Source organism: Kryptolebias marmoratus, linkage group LG17 (assembly GCF_001649575.2).
Source record: "Kryptolebias marmoratus isolate JLee-2015 linkage group LG17, ASM164957v2, whole genome shotgun sequence".
In the NCBI taxonomy this organism is placed as follows: Eukaryota; Metazoa; Chordata; class Actinopteri; order Cyprinodontiformes; family Rivulidae; genus Kryptolebias; species Kryptolebias marmoratus.
The window spans coordinates 641,173-654,065 of record NC_051446.1 but is presented as its reverse complement, the minus strand read 5'-3'; the positions used below and the strand labels follow the sequence as shown (position 1 = coordinate 654,065).

Here is a 12,893-nt window from a genome sequence, read left to right as displayed (position 1 = left end):
TCCTGTTCATGTTTGCTGTCACTATTCACTCCTCCCCAGTCACTCTTTTGCCTTCCTGCCACGCCCATCTACACCTGTCTCTAGTCTGGTTAATTGCTTCACCTGTGTCCACTTTCCAATCACCTCCTGATTATAAAAACCTGTCCGTTTCTCCCACACACCACTGGATCATTCCGTTTTGTCTACTTGTGTCTTGCTCCTTGCCATGCCCTGACTCTCGTTTTGGATTTTGTCTTTGTTAGTTTTGCTGCCACGTCAGCCCTTTTGTTTTGACGGTTTTCTTTAAGTTAATAAATTAGTTTTTCATCAGCTATGAGTCTGCGTTCTGGGTTCACCTCTGTCTCCACGCCTCATGACACCGACCCCAGATAAGCGGAAGAGGATGGATGGATGGCCTGGCTCATGTATTGACCAATGTGCCTATTTATCTTAGCCGCTATGATGACTGATAAGAACTTCAATGTTGTACAGAGGCAGTTGATTGGCTGGTATTTGGAAGGAATTGCCCAGTCACGGTGGGTCCCTTCCATCAGTAGCTGGTTCATTTTTGCTCCTGGGCATTCATGGAGAGCAGTGAGTTTCTTTAGCCAGTTGGTGGGTATCATATCAGACCCTGGTGACATCCATCTCGTTCTTGGATGTCTGTCACTGTGATGGATACTGGTTCTTGTTCTGAGCGATAGCTGTGCTCAGATTTTAGCTCCTGTGCATTATCATTGTGTGATGCCATATGCTTCTCCAGTATTGTTCACTCTCAGCTCTGGATGGATCTACTCTCTTGTTAAAAGCACATTTTTTATGGTGTGGTGTTCTGATGGCTTCTGTTTTCACATTTTCTCATGATATATGAATATTTAAGTAAAAAAAAGATTTTTCTGAGTGATTATGGACTGTTGACACAGAACACAGCATGCAAAAGAAGTTAACAATGTGTGGCTTCCCTGTGTAAACAGTAGAGATATGTATAAAGGACTTCTAAAGATGGCTGCCAAAAAAACGTTACTTAGTTGCCCTTAGTGACCATTCCAATGTTTCCCTAGTTCATTGGGCAGTAGCTTTAATATTTCTTTTAAGCTTGATTCTTCTCTTATGCCATTTATACTTCAAAATGCTAGTATCTTGTCAGCTTCTATTATTAGTCAGGGAGGTCCCAAACTATTATTGGGCTTTAGGAAAGAACATTGATGGATGTTGGAATCTCAGGGAGTAGGTGAACTGGCACCCTTCAAAAAAAATTTTATAGTTATTGATTTAGTATTATTATTGTTTGTCCCAAAATATTTTGTATTGGTGTGATTTCAGTTCAGAGTAGAGGAAATGTAAACAGCAAGGAGGGGATCGTATCTGTCTCAGCAGCAAACATTGTCTGGTAAGTGTTGGTATTGCACCAGCACAGGTCGTGGTGAACTTGACTGTCATTTAGAGGAAAGTGATGCACCTGACAGCAGCATGGGGTCTTTGTCGAGACTCTTCTTGACGTGATCCGACTCTCCGGTCAGAGAGCTTTCATCAATCTTCAGATCGTTGCCCTGAATTAAGACACCATCAGCTGGCAGGAGGTCACCTGGAACAGCAACACAAGGATGTTATATAATCTGTCAACTGCAGCTAAAGAAGAAAGATGAAAAGGTTTTGTTTTTTTAATTAAATATTTTATAATAAATATAAAACTGGAAAATTGTTTTCTTTTTTTTATTTAAACCTAGCATTCCTTAAAGGATTGCATCTCGCCTGCAGCCTTTCATGCCACAGTTTTAAACTAAGATCATCTTATGTTAAGAAATGAATTGCAGCAGTTTTATTCAAACCTTGAAAATAGCATTTAAGTACAATCTCATGCAACATTGTGAGGTGTCATGCTCGGAGTATGTGTTGTGAATGGCTCTCAGCTACTATCATTTTCAAATTCTGTAAAATCGACTGAGTTCTAGTCATTTTTGTGTCGCTTATCTGTGGTGTCCATCTTGATTTGGATTTATGCTCAAAGTTAATCAGTTATAGATGTACATCCAATGATTATTTCTGAAAATTTCATTAAAATCTGCAGTGGTTTATGAGATAATTTAGTAACAGATAGAATTGAGTCCAAACAGTTACAGGTAAATTTTAGACAAATATCTTGTGCAATCTGACAACACTCGACAACACTCCACAAAATAAAATGCCTTTGTTTGATCACAAGAACAAACACATTAAGCTGAACTTAAAGGCAACAAGACTCTGTAACATTAAACTAACTGAGGTCCAGATGCACTGTGTGTATCTACTGTATATTAATCTATATCTGACAATCGTACTCCTCTAAGCAGTTCATCTTCCTCCTCATAGCCATGAGGTTGAGGAGGAAACCTTGTTTTTGCCCTCGAGTCGCAAAAAATAATATCTCAAATGGGCATTTAAAAATAAACAATAAAAGTTGTCAATAAAAACAGAAAAAAAACACTAATTTAGACTTTTTCTTTTTTTTACTTAAAGGGTTTTTTGGACACTCAGCCAACTACAACAGTTTTTTTTTCCAACAGTTTCTCAGTCAAGATGTACAAACATTGACATCTTTATCATTTTTCAAGTTAGTGTCACAATCATAATCATCCTTTGTTTTGAATTTGTTTAATGTACCAATATTATAAACTAATTCAGAATGAAAAATTTCACCTGTAGGAAAACACAGGCTGTGTGGTTAGTGCAGTTATATTCACAGATAGGGGGAGGGAAAGTCTGATATATCTCCTATACTGAAGTCATGAAAGTATTGTTAAACTCAGTAGGTAGGACAACAGGTTCTTTCACAAGCTTCTTGTTGATCCTAATGAGTAGATCCTTGTTGTTCTGCTTATTTTGTTTATTTATTTATGCTTTGCCATTTTGACCATTACCCTTTGCATCTTCAATAACTGTCATAAAGAAGTTTACCTTAACATTCCATAGACATCGGGTGGCATGGCATCAAATTTATGCCAAACGTCCACCACGAGCGTGTATTATTCTCCAAGCACACATTTAAGCGCTACTGTGATCCTTGTTGGTGCTGACTTCCATAGCTAAGTATTATTGTGAACATATACAGGACTGTCTCAGAAAATTAGAATATTGTGATAAAGTTCTTTATTTTCTGTAATGCAATTAAAAAACATGAAATGTCATACATTCTGGATTCATTACAAATCAACTGAAATATTGCAAGCCTTTTATTGTTTTAATATAGCTGATTATGGCGTACAGCTTAAGAAAACTCAAAAATCCTATCTCAAAATATTAGAATATCGTGAAAAAGTATACTAGTAGGCTATTCAACTAATCACTTGAATCGTCTAATTAACTCGAAACACCTGCAGGGGTTTCCTGAGCCTTGAAAAACACTCAGCTTGGTTCAGTAAACTAAATCACAAGTATGGGGAAGACTGCTGATCTGACTGCTGTCCAGAGGACCATCATTGACACCCTCCATCAGGAGGGTAAGACACAAAAAGAAATTTCTCAAAGAGCAGGCTGTTCACAGAGTGCAGTTTCAAAGCACATTCACAAAAAGTCTGTTGGAAGGGGGAAATGTGGCAGGAAACGCTGCACAACCAAGAGAGATGACCGCAGCCTTAACAGCATTGTGAAGAAGAGCCGCTTCCAGAATTTGGGGGAGCTTCAAAGACAGTGGACTGAAGCTAGAGTCCAGGTATCAAAAGCCACTGTTCACAGACGTGTCCGGGGAATGGGCTACAATAGCCGTATTCCCATGGTCAAGCCACTTCTGAACTCAAGACAACGGAAGAAGCGTCTGACTTGGGCTATGGAAAAGAAGCACTGGACAGTTGCAGAGTGGTCCAAAGTCCTCTTTTCAGACGAAAGCAAGTTTTGTATGTCATTTGGTAGTCAAGGCCCCAGAGTCTGGAGAAAGGCTGGAGAGGAGCAAAATCCAAGTTGCTTGAAATCCAGTGTGAAGTTCCCACAGTCAGCGATGGTTTGGGGAGCCATGTCAGCTGCTGGTGTTGGTCCACTGTGTTTCATCAAGTCCAGAGTAAATGCAGCTGTGTACCAAGAGATTTTAGAGCACTACATGCTTCCATCTGCTGAAAAGCTCTATGGAGATGATGATTTCATTTTCCAGCATGATCTGGCACCTGCCCACAGTGCCAAAACCACCAGTAACTGGTGTACTGACCATGGCATTACTGTCCTTGATTGGCCTGCCAATTCCCCTGACCTGAACCCCATAGAGAATTTGTGGGGTATTGTGAAGAAGAAGCTGAAAGACACCAGACCCAACAATGCAAATGAGCTAAAAGCCGCTATTGAAGCATCCTGGGCATCCATAACACCTCAGCAATGCCACAGACTGATTGCCTCCATGCCACGCCGCATTGATGCAGTAATCTGTGCAAAAGGATTCCCAACCAAGTACTGAGTGCATTAATGGACATTTTCAAATGTTTGATTTTGTTTTGCTGTTATAATTTTGTTTTTACTTGGTCTGAGGAAATATTCTAATATTTTGAGTAAGGATTTTTGAGTTTTCTTAAGCTGTACGCCATAATCAGCTATATTAAAACAATAAAAGGCTTGCAATATTTCAGTTGATTTGTAATGAATCCAGAATGTATGACATTTCATGTTTTTTAATTGCATTACAGAAAATAAAGAACTTTATCACAATATTCTAATTTTCTGAGACAGTCCTGTATAATCCCACTGCAACTATGAAACATGCATGTTTCTTTGCTAAATTCATAAAACGGTTACTCACTAAACTCTGACTTAGCTGCATTAGCCCCACACAGAGATGAATTAGCCATGAAAGTGATGGTGGACTTTTGGCATAAATTTGACACCATACAGGTGGCCTTATTCTGTGATCAGATCACAAGAATAATTTAAGAAGTTGATCCCTCTTCTTCATTAGTTCCTACAGTCATTAGTAACCTGTGCTAGTGAGTTGTTTTTTCTGTTTATCTACATTCCTCTCCATAAGAGAGTCCCTGAGTTTGACCATAAAGTTGTAAAAATGGCAACCTATCCAGGGGGAAAATATTTCACTCCAGTCTAAATCTTTTAGGGCAATATCTAAACCATGCTGCCTATATTTGGGAATTATATTAGAACATCTTTTTGTTTTGTATTACTGTGCTTACTAGATAATACTGTAAAGTGTTGATTAGTGAGTTTTCTGGAGAAGAATATGGCAATAGCATCAGAAATTCCTGTTCATATTTCTCTCTGGCTTAAAAGTAAATAAGTCAATTCTGGTTTTCAATCCTAGTTGGTTTATTAGCTGAGAAAGATTATAGCAATATTTTCAATCCTTCTTATTATCCCAGTTAATATTAAAATCCTTAAAAGAAAACACTAAAGTTGATCATAGAAAGCAGCCATTGCTGTAGGTTTTCTATACATTTGATTGTAAAAGACATTACAGCAAACAAGGTTATATTTACCCCAGAACAACCAAAGTTTATCTCATTTGGCCATTCAATCTGTTGACATTTTAATCTACTGCTATGATAAAACTCCACCTCCTTTACCCTGTTCCCTATTCTTTTAAAAACAAGTAGCGGTACTTGATGAGAAGCACAACAATTTTGAAAACAAACATAAAGAGATGACATCAACAAGCAATGAACCACATGGTGCTGCAGAAAACTGTGAATCCTTGTGTAACTAATTAAAACCTGGAGAAGGTGATATCCCACTGGCACACTCAACAACAGTTAGTAAAGGGCTGAAACTGAAAGCTGGACAAGTACTTAAATACACAGACAAAGAAACAGGTCAAAAATATTCTGGAAAAATAACCAGCCAGGCAGGAAAGGCCAGCGGGAAACACAGAAACTGGTACAACTTAGAATAAAGTGAGCCAGAGAAAATTGATAGATCCACAGGGTCAGTTGATACGGGCAAGTAAACAACCTTGAAGTGGCTGAAAATGTTAAATCAAACACTGACAACAGCAGAAATGAAAACAAGTAGCCAGGCATAGTTAAAGCTGCTTCAGGTGATACAGCGTGACAGAGTGAGTGTTCCAGTTTTTTATGTTAATAACTCATCCTTTCTGTTTTCTCACCATATTTTACTTGTGCGATGTCTCCAACGACAATCTCAGCGATTTTAACCTGGATCACCTGCCCCCCTCGGACCAGAGTGAACTTCTGCTCCTGCTCAATGCGGCTCTGAAGACCTCTGAACTGCTTCTCTTTGCTCCAGTCATTAAACGCCGTCACCAGGACCACGCACACCACGGATAGGAGGATGGCAGCGCCTTCGATCCATCCGGCCTCCGCCTCACCCTCGTCCTCCACACCACCAGCTGCATTGCCGCAACCTAAACAGAAAATGCAAACAAAACTGGAAAAGTTAGCCTTTGCGGTGAACAGGCAGTGAATGATGAGTGCTGAATCACTTTACTGCAATTTGTTGAAAAAGCTGAAATTGAGAGTAAAACAAGCAGAACAAAGCTAAAACCAGTGAGCAAAACAGTGACTAAAAGCTGAAGCCAGCAAAACTGTAGCTAAAAACTAAAATTAGCAAAACAGTTGCTAAAAGCTAAGATTATCAAAAAAGTAGCTAACACTAAAAATTAATAAAACTGTAGCTAAAAACTAGAATTTTCTAAACTGTAGCTAAAAACTAGAATTTTCTAAACTGTAGCTAACGGCTATAATTAACAGCTCCGTAGCTAGAAGGTAAAATTAGAAAATCTATATAGCTATAATTAGCTAAAAATAAAAATCCCCATTTATTCCAATGCAATCAAAAGTTAAATATTTTTAAAAGTATAAAAGTTTTTGTTTAAAACTCCAGTGGTTCATGAGAAAAAACACCTGTGCTTTTTGGACTGCTACAGCAGTTTGGGCTTTTTAGCCAAGAAAAGCAGACTTTTATCACTGCTGAGACTTCTGTAAGAGCTAACAGCTTGTTTTAACCCTCCCGTGGACCAGATGTTACAAGGGTTTCTCTTCCACTCTTCAGTTACTAGGGCTTCAGGAGGGTTAATGATCCTGAAAATGTTCTGAGGAGCATTCTGTTGCATGGATCAAACATGCTTCCTGGTCACCACAAACAGTGCGGAAATAGTTCTTTGTATTTGTTCAGCCAAACTGAATGATCATCTTCGCTCATGATCTTCTCAGGAGTCGACATCTTAGTTCACTCTAAAGTCAGAAAGCACAATGCTAAGAGAAAATGCCAAAAACCCAAGAGCTCCATCTCAGACTCTACAGGCCTCAGTTGGCAGGTTAAAGGTTAAAGTTCATCACAGGACAATAAAAATACAAGTATGGCTTGGTTGGAAGGGTTGAAGGAGAAAATCTCTCTAAAAAGAACATGGTAGCATGAGTTATGTGGACAAAGTTGAACCTGAATGAACTACAGGACTTCTGGATTAACATCTTTTTGTAGGGATCTGGAGTTAGCCCCGCCTTGGGGCGGCTCCTCTAACTTTTGGCTTCACAGGTGATCCTGATTTTACTGATGAGACCTGCCAGTACTTAAGCCTCCAGCTGAGACCAGACCTTTGCTGGAACATCGATTTCCGCACTTTAGCCGCAACATCCAGGTGGAATGAGCCAGCGTTAAAGGGGGTCTTCATTCACGCACTTCAGGAGTCTATTAAGGATCAGTTAGCCGGTTGAGATGAACCACGTTCCTTGGATGATTTAATTGCGCTAACAATTCACTTGGATAATCGTCTGCGGGAGAGACAACACGAGAGGGGCAATAGGACGAGTACCCCGGGACGGAGCGCCGTAAGTGCGGAGACGGAACCAGTGGTTCAAGGGGTGGAACATGAACCTATGCAGGTGGGAAGGGCTAAGCTCACCTCGGAAAAGAGGCTAAGGCGCTTGGAGTCTAGGGAATGTTTTTACTGTGGGAATAGAAACCATTTCCGGGCCAAGTGTCCTCATTTAAAAGGACAAACTCACTAGGTGTCCGAGGGGTACTAGTGAGTAGTCTCTCGCAACCCCCCGGATCACGACTGTTTGTTCATGCCACTATCATTAACCGTCAGATCAAGGTTCCAGTACACGCATTAATAGATTCAGGGGCTGAACAAAATATCATCTCGGACGATCTAGTTAAACAATTGCAGTTGAAACCAGTACAATTATCCTCACCCCTTTCTGTTATGGATATATCCGGTCAGGTCATTACCCGAATTTGCTGCAAGGTCTCCCATCTTCGATTTCTCACTTCAGGTAATCACAGAGAGACAGGAGAATTTTTAGTGTTTTCTGCCCCATCTACACAAATGATCTTAGGTTTTCCCTGGTTACAGAGACACAACCCCGTTATTAATTGGGCTGAAAAGAGAGTCGACTCATGGAGCCCATTTTGTCTGCAGCATTGCCTTCAGTCCGCATTACCAGTTTCCAGCACTAAGAGTGAGACAGAACCAAAGACTGATCTCACAAAGGTACCAATTGAATACCATGACCTTGCTGCAGTGTTCAGCAAGGCCAAGGCCTTGTCCTTACCACCCCACAGACCATACGACTGTGCGATAGAGTTACAGCCAGGGGAACCCTTACCTACCAGTCGGCTGTTTAACCTCTCGGGCCCTGAACGTGACTCCATGAAGTCATACATTGAGGACTCGCTCGCCTCCGGCATCATCTGACCATCTACGTCTCCACTTGGGGCAGGCTTTTTCTTCGTGGAGAAAAAGGACAGGAGCTTGCGCCCCTGCATCGACTACCGGGGCTTAAATCATATAACGGTAAAAAACAAATATCCACTCCCATTAATCGACTCTGTTCACCAACAGCTTCATTCAGCCAAAATCTTCACCAAGTTGGACCTCCGCAACGCTTACCATCTGGTAAGAATCTGGGAGGGGGGCGAGTGGAAGACGGCGTTTAAGACCCCTCTCGGACATTTCGAATATCTTGTCATGCCTTTCGGACTCACAAACGCACCCGCAGTCTTCCAGTCCCTCATCAATGACATTTTACGAGATTTTCTGAATATTTCGGTTTTTGTGTATTTAGATGACATTTTGATTTATTCCCAGGATCCATCTCAACATCGTGCTCAAGTTCGAGCGGTTCTACAAAGGCTGTACCAAAATCAACTATTCGTGAAAGCCGAAAAATGAGAGTTCAGCGTCTCCACCGTCAGCTTTCTGGGCTTCATCTTTGGACAAGGCCATTACCGCACAGACCCGGAGAAGATCAGAGCAGTTGCAGACTGGCCCATCCCCACCGACCGCCGACAACTGCAGAGGTTCTTAGGATTCGCAAATTTCTACAGGAGGTTTATTCAGGACTACAGCAGAGTCGCTGCTCCTCTCACTCAACTAACATCCACAAAACAACCCTTCATCTGATCCTCCGAAGCTCAATCCGCCTTCGGTGAGTTAAAGTCTCGTTTTGTCTCCGCTCTCATATTACGTCATCCTAATCCTAAACTACAATATATCCTGGAGGTTGACGCTTCCGACTCAGGGGTAGGGGCTATTCTCTCACAAAGATCCTCTGAGGATGGCAAGGTTCACCCGTGTGCTTATTTTTCCCGCCGCCTCACACCGGTAGAAAAGAATTATGACGTTGGCAACCGTGAACTACTAGCGATTAAGATAGCCCTTGAAGAATGGAGGCACTGGTTAGAAGGCTCTGAAGTGCCTTTTATCATCTGGACTGATCATAAGTACCTTGCCTATTTACAAACTGCTAAGAGGTTGAACCCCCGACAGGCTAGATGGTCTCTGTTTTTCGAGAGGTTCACATTTAGGCCAGGTTAAAAAAATGTGAAACCAGATGCACTGTCCAGATTATGGGCTAGCCTTGATTCCTGTGAGGAGGAAGAACGCATAATTCCTCCTTCTTTAATCGTAGGTGCTTTAACATGGGACATCGAGAGAGATTCAGGAGGCCCAACGGGGGGAACCTGACCCTGGAGAGGGGCCTCCGGGTAAGACTTACGTCCCGGCAGCAGTTAGACCCAGGGTCCTTGATTGGTTGCACTCTCAACAATTCACTTGCCACCCAGGAATTCATCGCATGACCAAGCTGACCACTCGTTATTTCTGGTGGCCTAATTTGTTAACAGATGTCAAGGAGTTTGTTACCGCCTGTCCCACGTGTGCCCGCTGTAAAAACAGTAACCAACCCCCAGCTGGTTTACTGCAACCCCTAGCCATTCCTAGCCGCCCATGGTCCCACATCGCTTTAGATTTTGTTACTGGGTTACCCCCTTCTCAGGGACACACTTTTATACTCACCATTGTCAACAGGTTCTCCAAATCCGCTCACTTTATCCCTCTTGCCAAATTACCCACTGCCCTGGAAACCGCTGAAATAATAACGTAACAAGTTTTTAAGCTGCACGGGATCCCGGTTAACATTGTTTCCGACAGAGGGCCACAGTTTACTTACCAAGTGTGGCAGAATTTTTGCAGGGGATTGGGAGCCAGGGTGAGTCTCACGTCAGGGTACCATCCTCAGTCCAACGGTCAGTCGGAGCGCTGTAACCAAGAGCTGGAGGTGGCTCTCAGGTGTTTAGCCAGCGACAACCCATCTACCTGGAGCAAGAAACTGGTTTGGATTGAATATGCCCACAACACACACATCTCTTCAGCCACAGGATTGTCTCCGTTCGAGGCATCTTTGGGTTATAACCCTCCACTGTTTCCAAGTTTTGAGCCTGAACTAACCGTCCCTTCTGTGCAGGCCCATCTGCAGAGATGCAGAAGTGTGTGGAGACAAGCCAGGAGGGCCCTTCGGAGAACCTTGGAACAGAATAAGAAATACGCCGACCGTCACCGCTCCTCTACACCTAACTATAAGGTGGGCGATAGGGTTTGGCTGTCAACCAAGGACATCCCGTTGAGAGGCACCACCAAGAAATTGGCGCCTCGCTTCATTGGGCCATTCCCTATCGAAAGGATTCTAAATCCCACTTCAGTCCGTTTGACTCTCCCGGCCTCCATGCATATTCATCCGTCATTCCATGTTTCTCAGTTAAAGCCAGTGGTGAACAGTCCTTTGAGCCCTCCTACCGTCCTCCCCCCTCCCGCCCGGTTAATCGATAATCAGCCTGCTTTCACGGTAAATCGTATTATTGACGTCCGGCAGAGAGGCAGGGGACGTCAGTTTCTGGTGGACTGGGAGGGCTATGGACCTGAGGAGCGCACATGGGTTCCTAGATCATTCATCCTTGACCCCACGCTAATCACGGATTTTTATAGAGCTCACCCAGAGAGGCGTCTTCGATCGCCAAGGGGCGATCATTGGGGGGGGGGGGGGGGGTACTGTAGGGATCTGGAGCTGGAACATCGAACCTCCTGGGTTAGATTCTCAGCCGTAGTATCTAATCTCAGTGTTGATGCTATGCTAACTAAGTTCTCTTTGCGCCCTCGATTCAGGTTCTTTGTCACGTTAAGACCTTAGCACCTCACGGAAACTTACCTTGGATTACCGGATACTTGCCTGGACAGGACTACTGGCTTATCATCGTCTGGATCACCTGGAACACCTCCTTCACCTCCTCCACGCAGCTGGACACCTCATGGATCTGTAAGAACAGAAACATTATTCAACCACCTAATAGACTCAGCTGATTATAGGATTGGTACCCGAGACTCACCCTGCTCCTCTTGCCTTTCAGACCACTCCCGGACCCGGCTCATTGTATATACCTTGTCACCTGTAAATAAACCACTTACCTTTAGTTACGTCTCTGTGTCTGGTTTTGGTCTCGCTCTTGGACAAATTACTCCTGTGTTCATGTCACTTTTGGACAGATGAGACCAAAGTAAATAGCTTTAGCCATAATTCACAACTCTTATCTTTGGAGAAAACCAAATGCAGCTTATCAGCACAAATATCTTGTACTAACTGTCAAGCCCGATAGTGTAGAACTGATGGTTTGGGCTTGTTTTGTAGCCACAAGACCTGTGCTCCTTGCAGTTATTGAGTTAATCATGAACTTCTCTTAAAAACATGCCTTTCAGATACAATTCATCTGTCACAGATTTTTATTATCAGTATTGTTATTATTTATTTTTCTTGTACTGTTATTATTTTTTTCTCCTATTTATGTGTAGAACTCAGCGTATGTGTTGTCAATGACTCCCAGCTACAATGACAAACAAACACACTCACACACAAACTCAGGCAAAGACATTATCACCCTTCTGTGGTGGTTGATGAAGATAATAGCATCTTGTTCCATCCATGGATGTAGCCAGAAGCTGCTTATTCATTTTCCTGACCTGTGTGACCCTGTTCGGGGTTGTGGGGAACCTGTACCTATCTCTAGCAGTCATTGGGCGAGAGGCTGGGTAGCCCCTTGACAGGTTGCCAGTCCAACACAGAGTCACAGAGACAAACAACCATGTGCACACACACTAACACCTAGGGCCACTTTTAGAGTCACCAGTTAATCTGATATGCTTGTTTTTGGACTCTGAGAGAATACTAGAGTCCCCGGAGAGAGCCCACACATGCACTGGGAGAACATGGAAACTCCACAAAGAGAGGACTCAGCTGGTAGTCAAACCTGCAGTAGTGTGTAGTGGACTGCAGTGTATATAACTAAGCAGTTAAATACACACTAAAAAAAGTTTGAAATGTTCAATGTAAGAAAAAGAGTTTTAAAGGTGTGTAACATGTAAATAGGGCTGCAACAACAAATCGATAAAATTCGATAATTAAAAGCCTTGGCAACAACATTCATTATCGATATGTGTCGCGCAATTTATGCGTCACTAACGTTGTCGCGGAAACGGTGACGTCACCCGCAGCGCGTTTGCTGAACAAACTCCGTCCCAAATATAAGTCATTGCTCCGTCCGCTCCGTAAAAAAAAAAAAACCTCCGTCTCTGTATGATGATGAAGAAGCTACGGCTCCTCTTCCTCACTGCAAACTTTCTTTCTGCTACTCCATTACCGTTTTGGGGGGCATGTTTT

General features: G+C 42.5%; 1 protein-coding gene across 1 annotated transcript in view; it reads right to left on the bottom strand.

The window, feature by feature from the left end:
• Positions 1-12,893, bottom strand: part of LOC108228546 (plasma membrane calcium-transporting ATPase 1) — a 61,023-nt gene that overhangs the window by 28,383 nt on the left and 19,747 nt on the right. Inside the window, exons 4-5 of the mRNA XM_037980922.1 lie at positions 6,050-6,307; positions 1,439-1,564 (exon numbers count right to left, since the gene is read on the bottom strand). Coding sequence (XP_037836850.1) covers positions 1,439-1,564; positions 6,050-6,307 — 384 coding nt within the window. The remainder of the gene's footprint in view (positions 1-1,438; positions 1,565-6,049; positions 6,308-12,893) is intronic.